The sequence below is a fragment of the Telopea speciosissima genome, chromosome 4 (genome assembly GCF_018873765.1).
Source record: "Telopea speciosissima isolate NSW1024214 ecotype Mountain lineage chromosome 4, Tspe_v1, whole genome shotgun sequence".
NCBI lineage: Eukaryota > Viridiplantae > Streptophyta > Magnoliopsida > Proteales > Proteaceae > Telopea > Telopea speciosissima.
Window position 1 is genome coordinate 15521315 of NC_057919.1, and position 21029 is coordinate 15542343.

At 38.9% G+C, this 21029-nt stretch overlaps 1 protein-coding gene across 1 annotated transcript; it reads right to left on the reverse strand.

Moving 5' to 3' along the window:
- Nucleotides 1-6763: 6763 nt before the first annotated feature.
- Nucleotides 6764-17493, reverse strand: LOC122660552 (probable 1-acyl-sn-glycerol-3-phosphate acyltransferase 5). Its single transcript, XM_043855913.1, has 3 exons — nucleotides 16589-17493; nucleotides 16190-16320; nucleotides 6764-7359 (listed from the first exon to the last, which is right to left on the reverse strand). Exons 1-3 carry the CDS (start codon nucleotides 17248-17250, stop codon nucleotides 6914-6916), a joined length of 1239 nt encoding a protein of 412 aa, XP_043711848.1. The 5' UTR covers nucleotides 17251-17493; the 3' UTR covers nucleotides 6764-6913.
- Between the last annotated feature and the right edge of the window lie 3536 nt (nucleotides 17494-21029).

The window sequence follows — 21029 nt, forward strand, 5'->3', positions numbered from 1 at the left end:
GTTTGGGAATCCTAATTTAAGAACATAACTTAAAATAATCTAAACTTATGAGGGTGATGATGTTCCTATTAATTAATTAAATAAAAAAATAAGAGATAATATGGACTAATTCCGTGATTTGAGAAGGAAAAAAATGATAGTGGGTTGCATATATCTCATGTGAATTAAATTAATATCTTATTGTAATATTATTAAATATATGCATCATGTGTTGGAGAACTTGTTTTATTATTTTCGACTGCTTGGAACTGTTAAGGAATTGGAACCGGCCCTCCCATTAGTTAATTGTCATGGATCTCAGGTTTGGAATCGATTAACTTTTGATCTGGTTCTAGTCCTGACCCCCTTAAGCCGGAATCATTAAGAAATCGGACCGATAATCCATACCGAACCAATTGACACCCCTACATTAGGTTGGTCATTAATTTCGACGCTTGCAATTACACACCATAGGAAAATTTTGTTCCTAATACTCTACTAGACAATTTACTCTACACAAAGGCGGTTTTTATATTATTAGCGTACAAGCACACGCTCATCCTTCGTATCCTCTCCTCAATCATCTCTCCCTAGAATCGTGTAACCATAATTCTGTAATCATACTTTTTATTATTTCTTTCCTCTTATCTCTTCTCCATTATAGGAAGTTATATTTTATCCTGGAGAGATTTTCTCCAATGATCTTTTGTAATCAGTTGTATATAACCACAACGGTAATTCTTTGAATATACAGGAAAATATTTACTTCAACCGTTTCTTAAGTTTTATTATTTTATCATATATATATGCTCGGAAAATTGAAACAAATTAAACAGGACCAAAATTGACTTTAAACGAAACCAAATCAGATCAAAGTCAAAACCGATTCGTCTTCAACTTGCTCTAATACTAGATCGAAACCTCGAAACCAAACCAAACCAATAGAGATGTAAACGGATCAAATATGGTTCGGATATGATCAGATTCAGATATCTCCTGATTGGATAGAGATACACCTAACTAGATACGGATGCAAATTAAATTTGGGTTTTCAACTATCCGTTTACATCCCCAAGTGATGATTTGTTCTCAAGCCATATCTCTAAGTTGTCTAAGCTATTTTTCTCATTCTTTAGAACTAGTCAACCCTTGAAGAACCCTCAATATTATTAGATATATATATATATATATATTATTAGTTGATATCTATTCGGATCGGATACTTTTTTTCCTAGATTATCCGAATTTGGATCCAGATATCCTCTAATGAATATGAAATTACAGATGCAAATAGAATTCGGATTTTCGACTATCCATTTACATCCCTATAAACCAGCCTGTTTCCATCCCTATGCAGAAAAAATTCAAGAATTGGGAGAGACCAAAGGGTAAGTTAAACTTTTGGGGTTCAAGAGATAATAGATATCTATTCCATGAATTCAATTAGGAGTTTAGGTTGTGTTTGGTATGCATTCTCGGAATAGATTTTAGGTTTCGAACACATTCTAAAGCAAAAAAAAAAAAATATATATATATATATATATCAATCGTATTTCAATATGAATTCTAGACCCAAAAATCTATTCTAAAGTTATGTTTGGTATGCGTTCTCGAAATAGATTATGAATCTAAAACACATTTTGAAGCGAGAAAATATTAAAGAATCTTGCTAGCTTCAGAATGAATTCTAGGACTGAGGAGGATCATGACAATATATAGCAGATTAGCACCTAACCACTTGCAATTACAAATATATACATATCCGCACTTTATTTTCTAGGGTTCTTCATACAGGCATGCATGCATGCTTCTTGGTACTATCTCTATTCATACGTTATTTGAACTTATACCGACGTGAAATAATGTGTCTAATTGAACTGTGTGCTTTGATTGATTTTTCGGTTTTGCATGCATGGCAAGTAGTAGTATGAACTTATGAGCTTGTCGTGTAGAAACGAAAATGGCAAAGAAGCGATCACACAATGTAAGGATTAACGCGGTTTGGCAAGATTGCCTAAGTGGAAGGTGAGATGAGATCTACTTCAATATCAATTGAGAATAGGATTACAATCGTTCATCTTCACGCCTCTTTCAAATTACAATGAATACCTCGCTACAATTTATAGCGAACATACTCACCCCTCCCAACAACAATCTCCATCTTAGCTTGAATTCTGTAAGACCTCGTGTGCCTTCATCCCCATACCTCTATCAAGGTGAAGACCTACTACATCCATCGGCTGCATCCCTCACCTTCGTATCCGTCCTAAGCTGACTCAAAAAATATCTGAAGTTCTTTGGTGTAAACCGGCAATGGAGTAGTCAAAATTGAATGTAGATGGATGCTTGCTGGGTAATCCAGGAAGGATCGGTGTGGGGGAGGCATCATAAGGGATCATCAGGGAAGAGAATTGTTCTTTTTCAAAGAGTGCTTGGGCCGGATCAGATATCTAATTTTGAGGGCAGAATTCTCTTCTTCTAGTTCTTCTCTTCTGCTGGGATCGTTGGGGGTGGGGTGTTCCATATATAGGTACATCAAATATGGTGCTTATGAATGCTTTCATTAACTGTAATATTATTCACTACAGAAATCGGGGAACATTTGGGTAATTCTGCAGTGTTACTTCTTACACTACATCACTTAAGGCTATATAGCTATTCGAAACAAATTTTAAGCATATATTATCTTAAATTAATAACGTAAATCCACTCACCTGTGAGTTTACTGGCTTGGGAAAATTATTTTTAATTCCCTAAAAGTGTGTATTGTGGCAGTTTCGGGTGGAGATGTTGACACCTGGCAGCTTGGACTATTGGACAAGTGTGTGTCCATCAAACCCGGTTCACCTTTGTATTGAACATTTATACATTTTAGTTTAATATTGTCACATGCGATATAAACTTTTTGAGCATTATGTGTCCGTAAGTTATGCTTAAAATGGTAGTCACGACTAAGGTTTGGGCTGGGCACCCTTATCATATGGTCGTCGCATTGGGTATGCCTAGACATGTGATGTCAGGGTACGAATGCGAGTGCTCACATGTTTGATGTGTGCATTGGCAAAGAATCTACTTTGTCGATTCCCTCATGTATTACTGCCAGATGTAGGAAGGGATAGACATGTGTCACCGACACCCTGTACCTGAGGGAACCCTGTCACTGCAAAGTGTGATCGCATTCTTTGGTTCATCAATGACTGAGACTCAAGCGAGTTAAAGCCGATGTTCTGGGAATGCGTGAACACTTTGTGAGTGAAGGAGTTATCCAACACGGTCACCATCGCCCGATTGGGGAACACCAAGATAGAGACTATCTATGCATGGTCGGATCGAACTGGATCCATGACGTTTTGGAAATGGTTTTGCAAAATTTATTTTACATAAAATGATACATTATTTATAGTTATTTCAAATAAAGTGTTTTATCGAGTTTTGCGGGACCCGATCGGATGCACAGACGCTCTTATATGGACATGTACTATGGATTGGGGTTTGGCAGTACATGTGTACATGCCCTGGATTCCATAATGATGGTGTTGATTAATGGGGGGCTGTATATGATAAATTGTTATCATATAGTGAGTTATTTGGAATTTGCTAATTTAATTGACTCTTTATTTAATTAATGGATTTGGTGCTAATTGTAATTATCCATTAATAATTAAATAAAGAATCTAATTAATACTTTCTCTATTAAATTCTGCTTCTTCACCTGTGTAGCACTTTGAGTTCAAACAGAACTGCCAAACTGAGAGAGAGAGAGTCAGACTCTCACTAGGGCTCTATTAAACCTATCTAGGATTTAATTAAACCCTACTATTATAAATAGGGGACCATAAAACGCAGAAAAAAGAACATCTCCACGTTTTTGGAGCAGACACTCTCCCTCCTACGTTTTTGGTTTCTCTCTCTCCCTCTTGTGATCTCTCTTCTTCTTCTTGCTTCTCTCACCTGTGTTTGAGAGTTAGGGTTTTTGAAACCCTAGATCTGTGCTGAGGAGTTTGAGGGCATCTGGGATTGGCGTGTAGAACCTTGGTAGCACCATTGGAGGTTCAGATCTGTTTGTTTGGAGCGCTCATTGGAGGAAGAACCACTGTCTATTGGAGGAGCAACACTTGAGGCTCACCAGGTTAGCAGTTCTTTATTAATTCCTTCTGTTCATTGATTATTAATATTTATGGGATGCGAAAGAAACTCGAATCGATTATTTTCCGCTACGCATTTGAGTATGGGATGGATCCCTCTTGCCATGTGATGGACTAGAGACGAGTTTCTCCGTCCCTATTGTGATAATTAATTTTATGGAAGGCAATAGGGAAGGAGAAACCCTAATAGGGATGCACCAGGGTTCCCATGGGCGACCATGGGAAACCCTAAAATTAAAATGGGGCACCCATGGGACACCATGGGCTAACCCAGGGCGTGCAAAACCCTAAAGATAAATATCTTGGTCTCCCTAGGGAACCATGGTTTGATCCTTGGACCGTTGTTTGGCCAACATGGACATCCAATAGTATTGAGCTCGAGAAGAAAAAAGAAAATTTTTCTATCAAAAGAAGAAATAAAAAACATACATACATATATATATATACAAGAACAAAGGAGAACTATTTACCTGGTCCAGTAGAAGTAATCAAATAGCTCCACCATCTTTATATGCCAGATGTCCAAATCTTAGGTGGTGCTGGACGTTCCAGCTCCCGCCACTGCAAGACAGGAGACAAATCCGATAAGCTAGGCCAATAAATAGCGGTTTCCCGATAATATCAATACATCGGGATAGAAACCGTTGTGACATAGCAAAAACTCCTCGTTTTGGTAGTCGAACTGGGCGGTGGAGCCATAGAGGTTGAAGCTGAAAGACGAAAATACCCTTGTATTGTCCCATCCAGTTAGTGGTCTGTTATAAATCATTTGGGGCAAGGAAACTACATACGCAAGAATCGGAGGATATTTGATGTATCTTTCTCACCAAGGTTCGGATGGAAAATTATCTCCTCCAGTTCCCTGCCTGGCCCAGTTCCCCAGTTCCTCTAATAGGGGGGTGGTGGACTCCACCCGAGCAGAGTGTTTGGGTAGGGATAGGATGGTCATTCTAGCCCCCCTTTTTATGAATGGCGTCATGTATCTACCAACCTCGGTAGGCAAGATTCTTAATCCCGGGATCGGTCAATGGCGAAACCGATCCAATATTGATCTAGATTGGTCTAAAGTGGGAAAAAAAAACTCAATTTGTTGGATAGATCCTGATTCGGTTAGCATCGATCAGAAAAATATAAAAAAAAACTAATCGCCAACTTAATTCCTAATCCCTATTTCTCTGATTAACTAATCCCCAACTCTTTTTTAGCTCTATGACTTGCTTCCTCAATTTCTATTTAGATTATGTTTTTATGGAATTAAATCTTCCCTGGATTCTCTAATAAATTTAAAAACGGTAATATCCTCCCCCTCTTTCTTTTTTTAAGGCTCCAAATCTGGGTTTTAAAACCCTAATCATCTTTCTTCACCCCAAAAAAAAAAAAAAAACCCCTAATCATCTTATGTAATGAAAGGGATTTTTGCCAAATGCCTCCCCCCCCCTCAAAATACCCATTTGTACAAATGCATCCCTACAACTTTGCAAATTCCAAACTCCCCCCTACTTTGAAAATATTGTAACACTTTAGTCTAGTCTGGGACGTTATGTTCAAACGTCTGGCCTTTTTTGACCATTTTGCTCTTGATATGGTAGAATGACCAAATTGCCCTCATTAATACTCAACCCTGCAACTCATCTTCCAAACCCTAGCAGTACCCTTATGATAAACCTCTTTATTCCTCCTTCCCTCTTTACTTCCTTATTCCTCTATCTTTCTCTCAATCGCTCCCATCCTTATCCTCATTAATCTCGTTGAGAATGAGGATTAGGGAAACAATGAACAGTAGGTTTCTTATGCATCTGCAAATAAAAAATTAATCAAAAATTGAAGACACAACCCAGATCCAGACCCAAGATTTCAGCAAGCAGTCACTAAAGCAGTACATAACATGCTCAGAGAGAGTTCCTCAGGTACTTCCTAAGCCATGGTCAACCATTTAGCATATCCATGACACTTAATTGTTCCTTGGTTATCCAGGGAATGAAAAAACTGAAACAAGAAGCTCCTCCAAAGGAATGCTAAATTCAGCAGTTAAAACACCAAGAACTAGTCAGAAATTACCCCTGGCTATGAGCTAAGGACCTTCAATTTAAATTTTAATACGTAAGAGGCTCAAGGACTGCATGTTGTAAACTTTTAAATATTGAATGCCTCCTGTGATTAGAATCGAAGAAGACTCGGTCATTAATTCCAGCACCAAATTCTCCAAGTGCAAGAAATCTTGGAAAGGAAAGGATTTTTCCATGGAGCTATTCAACTGAAAAATTAATGCTGCAAAAGGGATCCTATGACAGCAAGAAATATGGAAAATACACAATTAAGTACTAATAGAGGATAAGCATCTCATCTACATAGCCCTGCCTACACTGGATCGTGTCCTTAGCAAGGTATTTTTACTTCTGCTTATTTTCTTGTATGTCTGTGTCTCTTACCTTGTATTGTTACAACTTTTTCCCTCTTGTACATCCTCTCTTCACCATATGAGAATGAGATGAACTCAAATTTTTCATTCATTGAAAAACATCACAACAATCTTAACCCTTCAATACCGTATACTTAATTTGTATTCTGCGCTTGGCAAGTACACTGGTATATTGAAAGCAAATTCTTGTTCTTTTCTTGGCAAGTATACTGGTACATTAAAAGGGCAAGGATTTTGCAATGGTGCTTTTATTCACTATAAAATAAATGAAGCAAATATATACAAAAAATAACACAGCAAATCCACAATTTACAGTAGAACTTTCCATGCTGAAAAAATTGTATTCTCTAAATCCAGTGGCATACCCGTCTTACAACTTAGATTTCTTGTAACCAAGCATAGCCTTCACAGAGCCTATAATTGGCAATGGTCGAAAATTGAAATAGGTAGCAGATGCAAGATAAGAACAACCCAATGCCACATATATTTTAAACCAGATAGATGAGAAAAATGTAAGGAATATACACATGATGGTGAATGCAATCACCACTATAAAGTTTACCATGCCCTTAAATGTAGAGAGATCTCCTTCTGTTCCTTGATTGGGGAAATAGCCTTGAGCGGTAAAATTAGTGAGCAGCTGATCCTTGAGCTGGAACGTATCCACCAACCAAGCAGCAGCCTCTTTCTCAGAGGTTGGAATCTCGTTTAGGGGGATACGTCGAACATGAATGTGGACTTCAGCAGGATGCACACCATATACATTATCCATGAAGAGAGGGCACCGATGCTTGTAGCCAATAGTTACATCATAGACTGCAGTGAAGAGAAAAGGATAAGGGGAAAATGAATGTAGACGTCAGCAGGATGCACACCATATACATTATCTATGAAGAGAGGACACTGATACTTGTAGCCAATAGTTACACCATAGACAGCAGTTAAGAGAAAAAGGTCAAGTGAGGGGGAAATGGGAGTTAAAAGGCATGTCAAGAAATATGAACTGCAGCTAAAAGATAAGCTTTAGCGAGGAAAAAATGAAAACCAGAGAATTGGAGCCTAGTTAGAGCTCTCCATTCATATGAAATAGCGCAGCTGAGACAATCAAGAAAACTCCATATGCAAAATAATCAGTGCACTAGCAGAAAGCTTTAACTCGACCACAACCGAACAAAGCCTAATTCCAACTACTTTGGTCAATTACATGAATATCTTCCTTTTGCATCTTATCGAAGGCCATATTTTCCACTAAATCATGTCTTTTTCCCACGTTCATTGTGGCCTACCTCTTCTCCTTCTGGAACCTAATTTTGCACCATGCCATTTCTTCTCATTACCACAGACACTGGTCGTCATTGTACATAAAGGAACCACCTTTGTCAGCTTTGGTTTTTGGTTGATCTTGTCTCCTTCACGACTACCAGTAAGTTTACTTAATGCATGCATCTTACATTTTGTCCTCTCTACTCTTGTCATTCATCCGAAATTCCGAATCAACATTTCCTATCACCTAGGGAAAATGACCAGGCTGAGGCCCTGAGCACCATCCAGCTATTTCATGTCATAGGCTTAGCCAGGCCTTGGCCCCAAGGGAGCCAATAATCTTCAGAGCCAAATCTAAGCTGCCTAAATCAGGATGGCCTAACAGGGCCAGGTCCAAATACATAGGGCAGGTTCGAGTTAGTGGAACTGCAGGTTGCATGGTGGAACAGGCACTAAATAAGTAAATATGCTACATTGCAGCTCCAATGGGGCACAGAAGACACAAATGCAAGTAGAGTTAGATTTAGGTTAGGGAGATAAGTAGGAGAGGAGGAAGAAGTTGGAGGAAGAAGGAGTCAAGAGGAGAGAGAAGAGAGAAGAGAATATGTTAGGTTGTGAATACGGTTGTGTTGGAGAGACTTCTCCATACACCTATATTACTTCAAACATAATAAGGAGAGAATTACATCCACCTCCCTAGGGAGGTACAAGGGAAATAGAGAAGAAAGAATAGAGTTACATGATAAGGCAACTAGTAATGAGACTAGTTCCTAAACTACCCCTATTACATGACTTCTAACACTCTCCCTCAAGCTGGAGAATATATATCATGCATTCCCAGCTTGCTTAGGAGAGTACTAAACGGAGAAGAGCCAAGAGCCTTGGTGAAGATATCTGCCAACTAATCACCAGTCTTCACAAAAGGAGTATAAATACAGCCAGAGTCTATCTTCTCCTTGATGAAATGCCTATCAACCTCAATGTGCTTAGTCCGGTCATGTTGAACAGGGTTGTGAGCAATACTGATGGTAGCCTTGTTGTCACAGTACTGCCTCATGGGTCCTTCAGTGTCAAATCCCAGTTCCTGAACAAGTCTTTTTAACCAGATGAGCTCACACACTCCATGTGCCATAGCTCTAAATTCTGCCTTGGCACTAGATCTGGCTACAACATGTTGTTTTTTACTTCTCCATGTGATTAAGTTACCTCCCACAAAGGTACAATAGCCGAAGGTAGATCTCCTATCTGTAATGGAACCACCCCAATCGGCATCTGTGAAACCTTCCATTCTCAAGTGATTGTGCCTTGCATACAACAGTCCTTTCCCTGGAGAGGACTTCAAATACCTTAGAATGCGATACACAACATCCAAGTGGCCACTCTTGGGAGCATGCATGAATTGGCTGACCACCCCCACTGCATAAGAGATATCTGGCCGAGTCATAGAGAGATAGATAAGCTTCCCCACTAACCTTTGATACTTCCCCGCATCAACAAGAGAAGGACCACAATCCTCTCCTAGTTTGTGATTCTGCTCAATAGGAGAGCTTGCTGGTTTGCAGCCTAACATCCCTGTCTCTGTCAACAAATCAAGAATAAACCTCCTTTGACATATGTTGATTCCTTTATTGGTCCGTGATACTTCAATTCCTAAGAAGTATTTCAAGGGACCTAGATCTTTGATCTCAAATTGCTGTGCCAAGTAGCTCTTCAATTTCCTATCTCAGTTGTATCATCTCCTGTGACCACGATATCATCAACATAGACAATGAGAGCTGTGATAGTACCATTACTCCGCTTGGTAAAAAGAGTGTGATCAGCTTGGCTCTAGGAATATCCATTCTTCAGAATAGCCTGTCGGAAGCGCTCAAACCATGCCTTTGGTGACTATTTGAGACCATATAGAGCCTTCTTAAGGAGGCACACTTTCCCTTCAGCTGAAGGCATCTTGAAGCCTAGGGGGGTTTGCATGTACACTTCCTCTTCCAAGTCGCTATGAAGGAAGGCATTCTTCACATCCAACTGATATAAAGGCTAATCTTTATTGGCAACCAAAGATAAAAGACCTCTTATTGAGTTATGCTTGGCCACAGGGGCAAATGTCTCCTGGTAGTCAATTCCATAGACTTGATTGTATCCCTTGGCCACCAACCTTGCTTTGTATCTCTCAACATTGCCATCAAATTTATACTTGATTGTGCAGACCCATCTGCATCCAACTGGGACACGTCCCTTGGGAAGGTCCACAAGTTGCCAAGTACCATTCTTCTCAAGTGCCATCATCTCCTCAGACATGGCTTGTCTCCACTTTGGGTCAGACATAGCATCAATGACATTCTTGGGAATGGAAGCAGTAGAGAGAGCGGTAATAAAGGCAAGACCTGTAGGAGAAAGTGCATCATAGGAAACAAACTGGGATATAGGACTAATACAAGCTCTTTTCTCTTTCCTAACAGCAATAGGAAGGTCCAAATCAGATGGAGGAGAAGGAATGTTACCTGATTGAGAAGAATGAATCTCAGGATGTGGATCTGGATCTGAGGAGGACTCTTGGTAGGTCTTCTTTCCTGTATTATGCAAGCCTTCACCTTTTTTGTATGTAATGTGGTAATCCTTCTCCTTACCAAAACCACTTTCAACAACCAATTTTGTATTCCCCCCTGGTTGATCATCAACCTCAACCACATCTATAGTCCTGTGTTTTCCAGTGTCAAGCATACAAGGAGATGTAGGTAGAGGAGAAAGGAAGAAATCATCAGTAGCCTGTTCACTCCCACAATTCTCCCCCTGAAGAGGATGTTGAGAAGGGACAAAGAAAGGGACAGACTCAAGAAAGGTAACATCCTTAGAAATGATACATCCACAGGAAGAGGGGTGATAACACTTGTAACCCTTGGTAGTAGAAGAATACCCAAGGAAGAGACACTTGAGAGCTTTGGAGTCAAGTTTAGTGCGAGCAGATTTGTTTACATGCACATAACAAACACAGCCAAAGACTCTAGGGGGAATAGAAAAAGCAAAGGCCTTGGGAGATTCTAGTGACATAGTCCAAGCTCCAAAACCCTGCCGAGATAGAGAGAGACAAAAACTCCAAGGTGGAGCAGGCAGTAACTCTAACAGTGGCTAGAGAAGCTTCAAAACATTCAAGGAGCTTCCTCCAAGCTCAAATAGCAGTAGCAGACCTGAGAATAGGTTTAGTGGTTGTACTAAACCTATTTCATTCTCCTTTCAACAGGTTTCTTACATATGGAGCTTCTCCTTGAAACCCTTTGTTCCCTAAGGTTTCAAAGAGAAGAAAAGAATGGGAACAAGGAGATAGATTCGACTCTCAAACCCTTAGGCTCTGATACCAAGTTAGATTTAGGTTACGGAGATAAGTAGGAGAGGAGGAAGAAGTTGGAGGAAGAAAAAGGAGTCAAGAGAAGAGAGAAGAGAGAAGAGAATATGTTACGTTGTGAATACGGTTGTGTTGGAGAGACTTCTCCATACACCTATATTACTTCAAACATAATAAGGAGAGAATTACATCCACCTCCCTAGGGAGGTACAAGGGAAATAAAAGAAGAAAGAACAGAATTACATAATAAGGCAACTAGTAATGAGACTAGTTCCTAAACTACCCCTATTACATGACTTCTAACAAGTAGTCCCCACCCTACCCCATTCATGTACCAAGTTTCAGCCATGGTTTGAAGTTTCAACTGAGACGTATCGGTTTCGACACTAACCGAAACAAAACCAAGGGTCAATACTGGTTTGGTCCAAGTTATGACCCTGTTTCAACAGGTTTCGAGCGAAACTTGTCATATTTTGACAAGTTTCGACCAAGACCTTTTTTTGCAGATTTCAACACTGCTCCTTGGGATTTTGCCAAAAACTTGTAGGTTTTTGGCCAAATCACTTGATTTCTTCCCACTTCTTTGCATTCTTCTATTCATTCAACCTTTCTACAGCTTGGATTTGCATGATTGGAGCTTGAAGGTAATGGTTTTTTTCAATTAGTCCATAGACAACTGGCTGTTATCCAGTTATAGGCAGAAATGAAGGAATTGAAAAAGATGATGGCAGACCTATAGTAGTTTTGTTTCAGTTTTTTATTTGTTAGACAGAATAGCCCAATCTACGACTTCACGAAGTCGAGTTATTTTTTTGAGGTTGTTAAATAATTTATTGAATTTTCTAGGATGGGCATGTATGTATCGAGCTTGTCTGGCACACTGGAAGCCATGAGTTTGGGGGAGATTAGATGATATGGGCATTGGTGCAGCATCCTTCACATGAGAGAGCCCCGGTCTAGCACATCATGGTGATAGTGGCTTCAAGAGCGTCGGTTCAGCATCACATGCTGGGTGTTGAGAGACTTACAGTCTCAGGATTAGTGCTGGTGCTAATTAGCGCTAGCACTAATACCGAGAACGGTATTTTGGGAACATGTCTTGTATTTTTTGTTGCCCTGTTATTATATATATTTAGAATATATCTGGGGAGTTTAGCTAAGATGGCTGGACTCCCCAAGAGTTGCAGCCACTCTCTTCTCCTCCTCTCTTTTTTCTATTATTACTTATTATTTACATGGTATCAGAGTGTGGTTCTTAGGCATCGTTCCGTCTCTATCCTAGGATCCTGCTCATCTCTTTATTCTTTGTTAAAGACTTGCGGTTTCTCAAGGATACCTGATTTGCAAAGGTTTTAAGGTTCCAGGTTGAAGGGGGTGCAGCACCCTGATGCTACGTTTTGAAGGTGTTTCTTAGAGACTAGTTCATGAGTAGATAAAAGAACTAGGTCTCTACGGTTGACGATTGAAGACCCAATATCGATTCAGACTTTGGGGATGATTCTCTTTGGAATTTTGGTGGTTGCTACCTGAATAGATATGTGGCTGGCATTATGTGCAGATGCTTTCACTTTTCCTATTTTTCCTGTGCAGGCGGAAGGTTCAGATCTGTAATGGAGAGGACAGATCTAGTTTATAGGGAGGTTAGGGATAGGATAAAGGGAGATGACAAGGTTTCAAGATCAGTTTCTGATCTTGGATGAAGAGAGAAGAAGAGACAGGAGATGAGAGGGAGTATTGTGAGAGAGAGGAGAAGACATGAGATTGGGAGGGGAGAGAAAGAAGAGAAAACGTTGGGGAGAGGGGAAGGGGGAAAATTCACCAAAAATGTGAGGGAGGGGGAGGGGTCTGCTTCAATGCAGGTCTGGCCACCAAGGCTCCAACTTTTGTTTCATTCAATAATTCCATTCAACATGTTACAAAAGGTTGGATACATGGGTATTTAAAGAAGAAAATGACTCTTGGACTTTAATAACTCCTAAAAACTATAACCAAGAAACATTAATGACTAGCACACTATTCTAAACTAATTATTCGCCTAGAAACTAACTCCAATAAAGCATTAAATTACCTATAAACTAATACCAAGTAAAATTAATTGCATAACACAAATTTTTAGATTCCTACATAGAAAACTTAAAAAACCCAACTAGAAAACTAAAAAGGCTAATTAAAGCACATAGAAAAAAGAAATCAACTCATTAACTAAGCCTAGGAAAATGAAAAGACATATTAATACACCTAGGAATACGAAAAGACTAGTTTCTAGAAAATACAAAAGACTCAATCCTAACAAATATTTCTTGAAAATATCAAGGGCCAGAAGGGGCTGGTTTTAGCCAGCAGACGCTCCACGCATATGGGGTGGCTGGTACATGGCTGGTCCACGCAAAGACTGGTTGGTGCATGGTTGGTGGTGTCTAGGTCTGGTCTGCCAAATTGGGTCAGTCCGGTCTAGCCAATCAATTGCTCTTGCATCAACAGTAGGTATGGTGGCTATGAGCAGTATAACTCTTCTTCATTACCCACCAAGTATGAAGGTCAGCCACGTAGTAGGTCATCCTTTGTGGACAACATCTTCTCATACCCGGCCGGGCTCCACAATTCAATTATGATGGCTCCCTACATAGATCTATACCCTAGGTTAGGTTACCTCCAGTATGTTGGTGATGCCACTGACAGGAATGTTATTGAGGACTTCAAGCATTTTGTCCGACATAGTCATTTGAGATATAGTCGGAGGAACAGTTGCATCGGCTCCAACAATCTACTAGTGGTCTTGCTCCTCCCCAGAACCCTATGTGGTACTAGGACATATAGTCATGTACCATGTAACATGCAAAAAGTGTTTATGTACTATGTAAAATATACCATGTAATGTTATTGATAATTATGAAATTCTTTCCAATATTATGTTTTTTCATTCCTAGTGCATATTTTAGTTGTTTTAATTCTAGTACTAATATTATGTATAGATCAAGGTAAGGCGTACAGTATCTAGCAACCTAGGATCCAAAGCCACACTACCATTTTGAGAGTGTTCTTTTTACAATTCAAAAATGTTTAGAGATGCTTAATTAGGGTTTCGCTGAAGGTTTGAACCAAAATATGGCCATTTGACCACCAAAATGGCCAATTGAAATTCAACAACGAAAGATACCAGATTTCGACCGAAATCCAAAATATTTTGGTTTCAACTAGGGTCAAAACCAAAATTTTGAACTATAATTTGAACCGAAGTGATGAAAATTGAGATGAGAGGGCATGAGTTAGCAACATATACGGTCTTATGCAGACCGCAATGTTGGGTCAGAATTTGTGTAGCCAGCCCAATTAGTTGGGATCATGGTTTCAAGTATCGGTCCATATTGTATCGTTTCGGCTGGTACCGATACGATATATACCACTGTGTATCTTTTTTTTTTAAAAAAATAGTATGTCTCGATTGGTATCGTATTGTGTGGCTTGATACGATACGATATGTTCCGAAAAGTACGTTAAAGGGTTCTGCGAGAGTATCAATAGGTATCGGTATGTATCGGCCAATACAGCTCGATATAGACCAATACGATCAATACCAACTGATATACGTCGATACGACCATTAAAGGCCCATCTGACTATTAGACTATGGTTTTGTTTTTTAAATGGAGATTTCACAGAAAAAGGTATGATTCAGAAAAACTTGATCTTTGTGTTTAAATCATGGTTTTTAATCCTATTCTTTTGCTATAAATCGATAGATTTAGGTAAAACTAAATTAGTTGATGCATCAAACTTGATCATTTGCAAGGATTTGTACTCAAATCGATGAAAGTCTCTTGTCTCATTATACGTTGTTCTCCATTTTAGTGTTTATGCATGACACATGCTATATATATTGCTTATTTATATTGTTTTTTGCTCCAAAAGCATACTTCCATGTGTATCTTGACCATTTCCATGCATATCTGTAGCATATGATACATATCTCCAATACGATACGTCTCTTTAAATCACCCTTCCAATACGATACCCAATACCGATACTTCAAACCTTGGTTGGGATAAGGTGTCGTTCACTTCCAAATCAACGACATTCATTGACAACTTGGCAACATTAGCATTGCCAACAAGACAATGGTCGAAAGAAAGACAAACATAGAACTACAAAGGTAAAAGGCTGCACACCTATTTGTGGCAACAACCACTGTATTATGTCATAATCTCAAGGGTATAGGCAAGCTTATTATGAAAATGCTACAACACTCTGACATCTGATCAGGGTAAGGGAACAGATTTCACAAGCACAAACTGAAATAATTCAACATCATAGCAAGCACACATCTTGTCTTATTAAATCGTTCTTTCCATCTACCTCTAATCATTTAAGCTCCAGTATAAAAGGGCATACCCAGTGCACGAGGCTCCCACCACTGCCCAGTCTGGGGAGGGCCATAATGTATGCAGCCTTACCCCTGCTTTCACAGAGAGGCTGTTTCCAGACTCAAACCCATGACCACTTGGTCATATGAACTTGAAAGTTAAAATCAGTATCAAAGTATGAGTCTCTAACAAAAGCAAATTAGTAAATGATTTTGTCTATAAAATAAAACTGCACTAATTGCAATGAATAGAAGAAATCATTTCTATTATAAAAAAAAAAGTTAAGATTAAGAATCATGTTACAGAATAACTGAAATTTCCATAAGAAACTAGTCAAGTTGATAAGAAGGCTATTAAGAGCTAGTCCCACAGATTGTTTATTTGTTTTAAGAAATTTTCTAAACCAATTTAAATTTCGGAGGCACGGAGTACTGTAGAGAATGTATTACATTATTAATGCATTTTGCTACCTCAATACTTAATCTTCTTTGAACCACGTCAGTAAAGCTCTGGTCTTGTGTTTTATGTTTTCTCAATACTTAATCTTCTTCAAACCACACCAGTAAAGTTCTGAGCTTGTGTAAGTATAATATTTAGGTGGCACCCCAGTTGCATGAGGTAGTGGGAAAATCCAGAGCAAATATGAAACTGTTTTGAGCAGAGTAAAATTAAGATAGAAGAACAACCTGCATCTAAAGAATTCCTCAGAATTTCCAAGCAGGCATAGAAACCTCTAGTCTTTGGAAGAAGGACGTTGTTTAAGATAGGCAAGCCATTGTCGGCTGCAAATTCTTGACACCGTACACACTTCTGCTCACTGTAAAGAAAACAAATGCAGTTTCAATATTATGTAATAAGAAGGATACAATGTGGAGAAATATTTTGAATTACAATCTGGAGCATCAAGATATCTCCAATTCTTTTTTTGTCAAAAAGTCTGAAAAAAGATATTAGTGGAAACTAAAGACCCAAGTGGACAAGCATGTTATTTGGCATTTAATTTTGAAAAGGAATTAACTATATCTCCTAACAGATAATGTGTGTGCATGGATGCTGGAGGTGATAAGGGAACAATGAGGGATTACGTGAAATCAGTGCCTTCAGGGAAAACAGCAAGCCAAAGAGGATCTCTAGGATCAGTAAAAGTTGAAAGCATTCGGTGCATGATTGAATTATCAACTTCCCACTTCCTCTCCACCGCAATGAACTCTAGAAGGTGAAATGCCCAACCAAAAACTGGTAGTTTCATCAAACTGCTCTTAAGGATATACTTAATATACCCAAGACGTCCCTTCCGCAATGCAAAGTCCCACAAGTACATCCAGTCAACCTCAGTCCTATGGTTGGCAATAAGCAAAACCTGTTCCTTGGCAGGAACAGTTTCTCCTGAAAAGATAACTTTAGTCCTGTTTATCTTCTCAAAGAGGTAAGGCCATAAGCCTAGCCAAGCACCAAAAATGAATGATGCCACTTTCCTGCTATAATGTATACTAAATAACCGTAATATGACACAGATCACAGGACCACAGTACAGTAACATCATAAACGCTGTTGAAAGTAGCACCAGTAAACATATCAGACCCCTTAAAACCCTAATCGGAGTTAAAGGATGGTGCTCGAGTCCATTATTTGAAGTGAGAGGCCTGGAATCCATTTGCTTCCAGGAATTGTTCAGAGGCTCTTTCTCCAAAGCATTTACATATTCATGGATGATAAATTTGTCTATGTTGCAGGTGAAATTGTACATAACCTGATGCCACGATCCAGGTGAATATTGGGGAAAAGGTAGGAAAAACAGGATGAAGCCCCATTATTTAGAAGTGCTCAATCTTGGATTGAAAGTTGCCACTGAACTGTGGATGGCACTTTAGCTGTAGCTTACCCACCAAAAGACCCAATTATAGCTGATAATATTTTGCAACATAATGGCACAATGTATGCAGATAGCCAATTATCTGCAGAAGTAACAGAATTAGGGAAAATAATAATTAGCCCGCATAAAGAGAGCACACAAAGCGTATCAATGAAAGACAGATATCACACCAAGATAAAAGGAGTACATGTCATCCAAGCAAAAGAGAATAAAACAAACATACACACAGAGGACAAAACCCTACTAAATCAACATACAGGTCATAATAGATAGAACCGTAATGATATTCTTTCACAAGGAGCTAAGAAAATATCACTAAAGAAAAATATAAACAGCTAAGAATACTAGTACCCAAGGAGTGTTGGTTAGTTCTGAAAATCTCATCCTCAAATTAAAATACCAGCAGATTACAATATAAACAGCTCAGGTAACTAGAACTACTTCGGAAGAAGAAAGGCTACCCATGCACTTTTTGCAATTTGCAGGATAATGACTGGGATCTGAAGCATTTACTTTGAACCATGAACACAACACACTGGATGTGAGCCCAAACTATGTCACTGATGGAGAAAGTGAGAGAGAGGCCACAGCAGCCGCAGAGGCCCAACTTGATCAACACAACTCTTGCTAACACCAATCATGAAAAGCAGATTCTCAAACAATAATTTGATTCTCATGTGCTAGATTTGCTTAAAAATTCCATGCCATATGAATCACACCTCAGTGTAGTCCCCGAAGCTCTCTTTTCTTAAACTGAACTCCTGTAGAACAGTATTCCTTTTTTAAACTGTGTTTGTTCCTAGCCAACCATGTTTCTTTTAAGCAATACCACCCCTTTTTCTAGCTCCAGTTTCTTTCAAAAGATAAGTCATTTGAAATGTCAAAAACTTTAATTCTCGCATAACGTTTGACAGTGAAATCTAACAACCTAATGTGGTAATCGTTACACTATGGCAGCAATACATCAGAAGTTAGGTCAGATGCTACAACTCATGGACTTACAAACTAATGTGGTAATTCTTATATTGCTAATGCTAGGTAAACCTAGCAGGATATTGGACCAGCTTTTGGAGCCACAAAACATGGTGGACCCACTGCATTTTGTGGTTGGAAAACTAGAACAGCACCCCCAGCTGGTTGGCATTCATCTTCTGACATTATTGCAAGCAAAAATCAGAATTTTGGGCAGGTGTTACACCTCATCTCCTATGTGTGTTTGATACAAAGCCAATGGGCAATCTAAATCAGAGAAGCTTCAATCTCATAAGTAACATTTTCAAATATACAACTAAATAAATCAATTTCAATATTATTCCAATCCCAAAACCCTTAAATTGATTTACAGCTTGACTGAGTGTAAGATCATTAAAACATGTGTGTGACACCCAATAGGATCAGGTTTCTTGAATCATCTAATGCTAAATGAAAAGAGACTCACAAGTCCAAACACCCACATCCTAATAAAAGAACCAGCCCCTATAAGAAAGGCGAGGAAGATGATGCAGATGATCAGTCATTGGTATGTTCGTGTGTGAATACAAGTAAGGTTCTAGGCATCAACAATAGTGAAATAACTAAGCAACTGAACCCAACTTTTTGGTAATGAAATTCACTCACTTGCCATGATTTGATTTGGGGATATGGGTTCTAGCAGACATATGGAATAATTTGCTTGCCTTTTGGGGCCAGCTAATCAAAAGTTTGGAAGGAGTTTCAGCCAGCTTCCTGAGTATCAATTGTATAGTCTCGTTAGAGTTAAGTTGTCTCTACATGTTTTTCTCTCTTTCAATTCTTATTTCATGTTCTGTTTAGGCTAATATCTTTTGTTGTAGCCTTTTTGCCCCTGCTTCTCCTTCCCCGCCCAATAAAATCCCCTTCGAAAAAAAATCTACAGTCAGGATTTATCTACCCCAAAACCTCCCCCTCCCCCACCCCAAGGAGAGCTAAAAGGAAAAGAGGGGAGGGGGGGGGGGGTTGCCTAACGCAGGCTCCTCCATCGAAGCTTTGAACTTGGATAATCTTCAAATAATTAGATTAAGAGACAAGATTATACGTAAAGTCGCAGCCATTAGGTCGCAAGTTGGAACCTCAAATCCAGAAATAACATTTCTCTGTTAACCAGCAAAACGAAATATCCAGTAAAGCAAATGAGTTTCGTGACATTGAAGAGTTTTAAGTAGATTGAATCCTTTGGCCATTTCCAACTGACAGACAATAGAATGTGATCCGCGTGAACTTTAGCAAGAAGAAATGAAGATGAAATTCTTACCTCTCTGAAGCCTGCGAGCCAAGATTGGAGAACAGTTTTGGACTAAACGAGTCGAGCTCGATACAAGAGTATTTGTGTTCTCGAACCTTGGTGTTGAAAGGGCCGAGTAACCATGGAGGAGCTGCTACGAACCTTTCGAAGTCTTGTCAACGCCGTTCGTCGTTTGGAATTTGATTTTTAGCGAAGGGAAAGCTATCGACAAAGAAGCTAAGGATTCTGACGAAACTTGAACCACATATAGATTCAACAAATCAACGAGAGGGGGAAAATTAAATTTTTAAGGGCCCGTTTGGCTTCTGTGTCTGAACATATAGAATGTTTTGCTGGAAAACTTACCTCCGCGGAACCATACACTTCTTCATAATTAAACGGGCTCATGTTCCCTGTGCAGCAGCGCAGCATGGCCCCAGACACATGGGCCTGCCATTCAAGGGGGCAGGGTGATCATTTTGCCCACCCCCATGTATCCGGGCGTAGCCTACGCCCCAGCACAGAGAACATTTGGCCTTACCTTAATGTAGTTGTTTGGATAAGAACTTTAGGGATCTTCTTTTTTTCGTTTTCTTGGGTAGAAAGACTATCTATGAGAAATACGGATATGAAATATAATAATGGATTGAGTCCTCCTGACAAGGGTATCTGCAACTACATTTGTAACCCTTGAAATGTACTGAAATTGACAATCATCTAAAAAAACTACATGATGCCTTCAACAATTGATCGAATAGAGATGTTAGAGTTCTTATCTAGGTTCTGCAAGACAAAGATCACATCTTGATTGTCACTTTCCACTCTAAGCTTATAAGTTCTTTTCGATATAGCTTCAAGCAAACCATGTTGAATTGCTAATGCCTCACCCACCATAACATCAGTAAAACGCAAGGGGTCAGAGACATCTATAATGTCATTGATCCCTATAAGAATTGTATCAATAACTGTATAGCAAAGGGTGTTAATTGGTCCATTTCTGATTAATCGATTTGTTTTGATTCAATTTAAGATATGAAAAGATAGAAATCAAAACTTACCCATTTTAAAAACAGATTCCAATATCCCAATTTGAAAAATTGTTCTAATTAGACGGCTTTATTAGTTTCAATTTTGTTGTCAATTCGAATTACCAATTTTGGGTTCAATTGAGAATGAACCAATTTTTAATGGGCTTGAACCATAGCATATAGACTCAAATTGCAACATAAGAAATAAAAACAGAGTATGGTGTAAATTCAATACAAAACAATAGAAAGTGTATATAGAATGTTGAGACTAATCGATTTTTAATTGTTTATTATGTAGTTCAACACTTCAACATCATATTGGTTCTAATCAGTTCAAAATCAAATCAAATAATTTAATAAACAATTTTATTATTTAAAACCAAAAC

Bases quoted from the DNA above. Each gene is read 5' to 3' on its own strand.
- LOC122660552 (XM_043855913.1), bottom strand. From the start codon at position 17,250: ATGTACAATTTCACCTGCAACATAGACAAATTTATCATCCATGAATAT. The intron at 16,321-16,588 runs GTAATCCCTCAT...TTTTCTTTACAG, and splicing joins CCTGAAGGCACTGATTTCAC to TGAGCAGAAGTGTGTACGGT. The intron at 7,360-16,189 runs GTTGTTCTTCTA...TCTTCACTGCAG, and splicing joins GAGGAATTCTTTAGATGCAG to TCTATGATGTAACTATTGGC.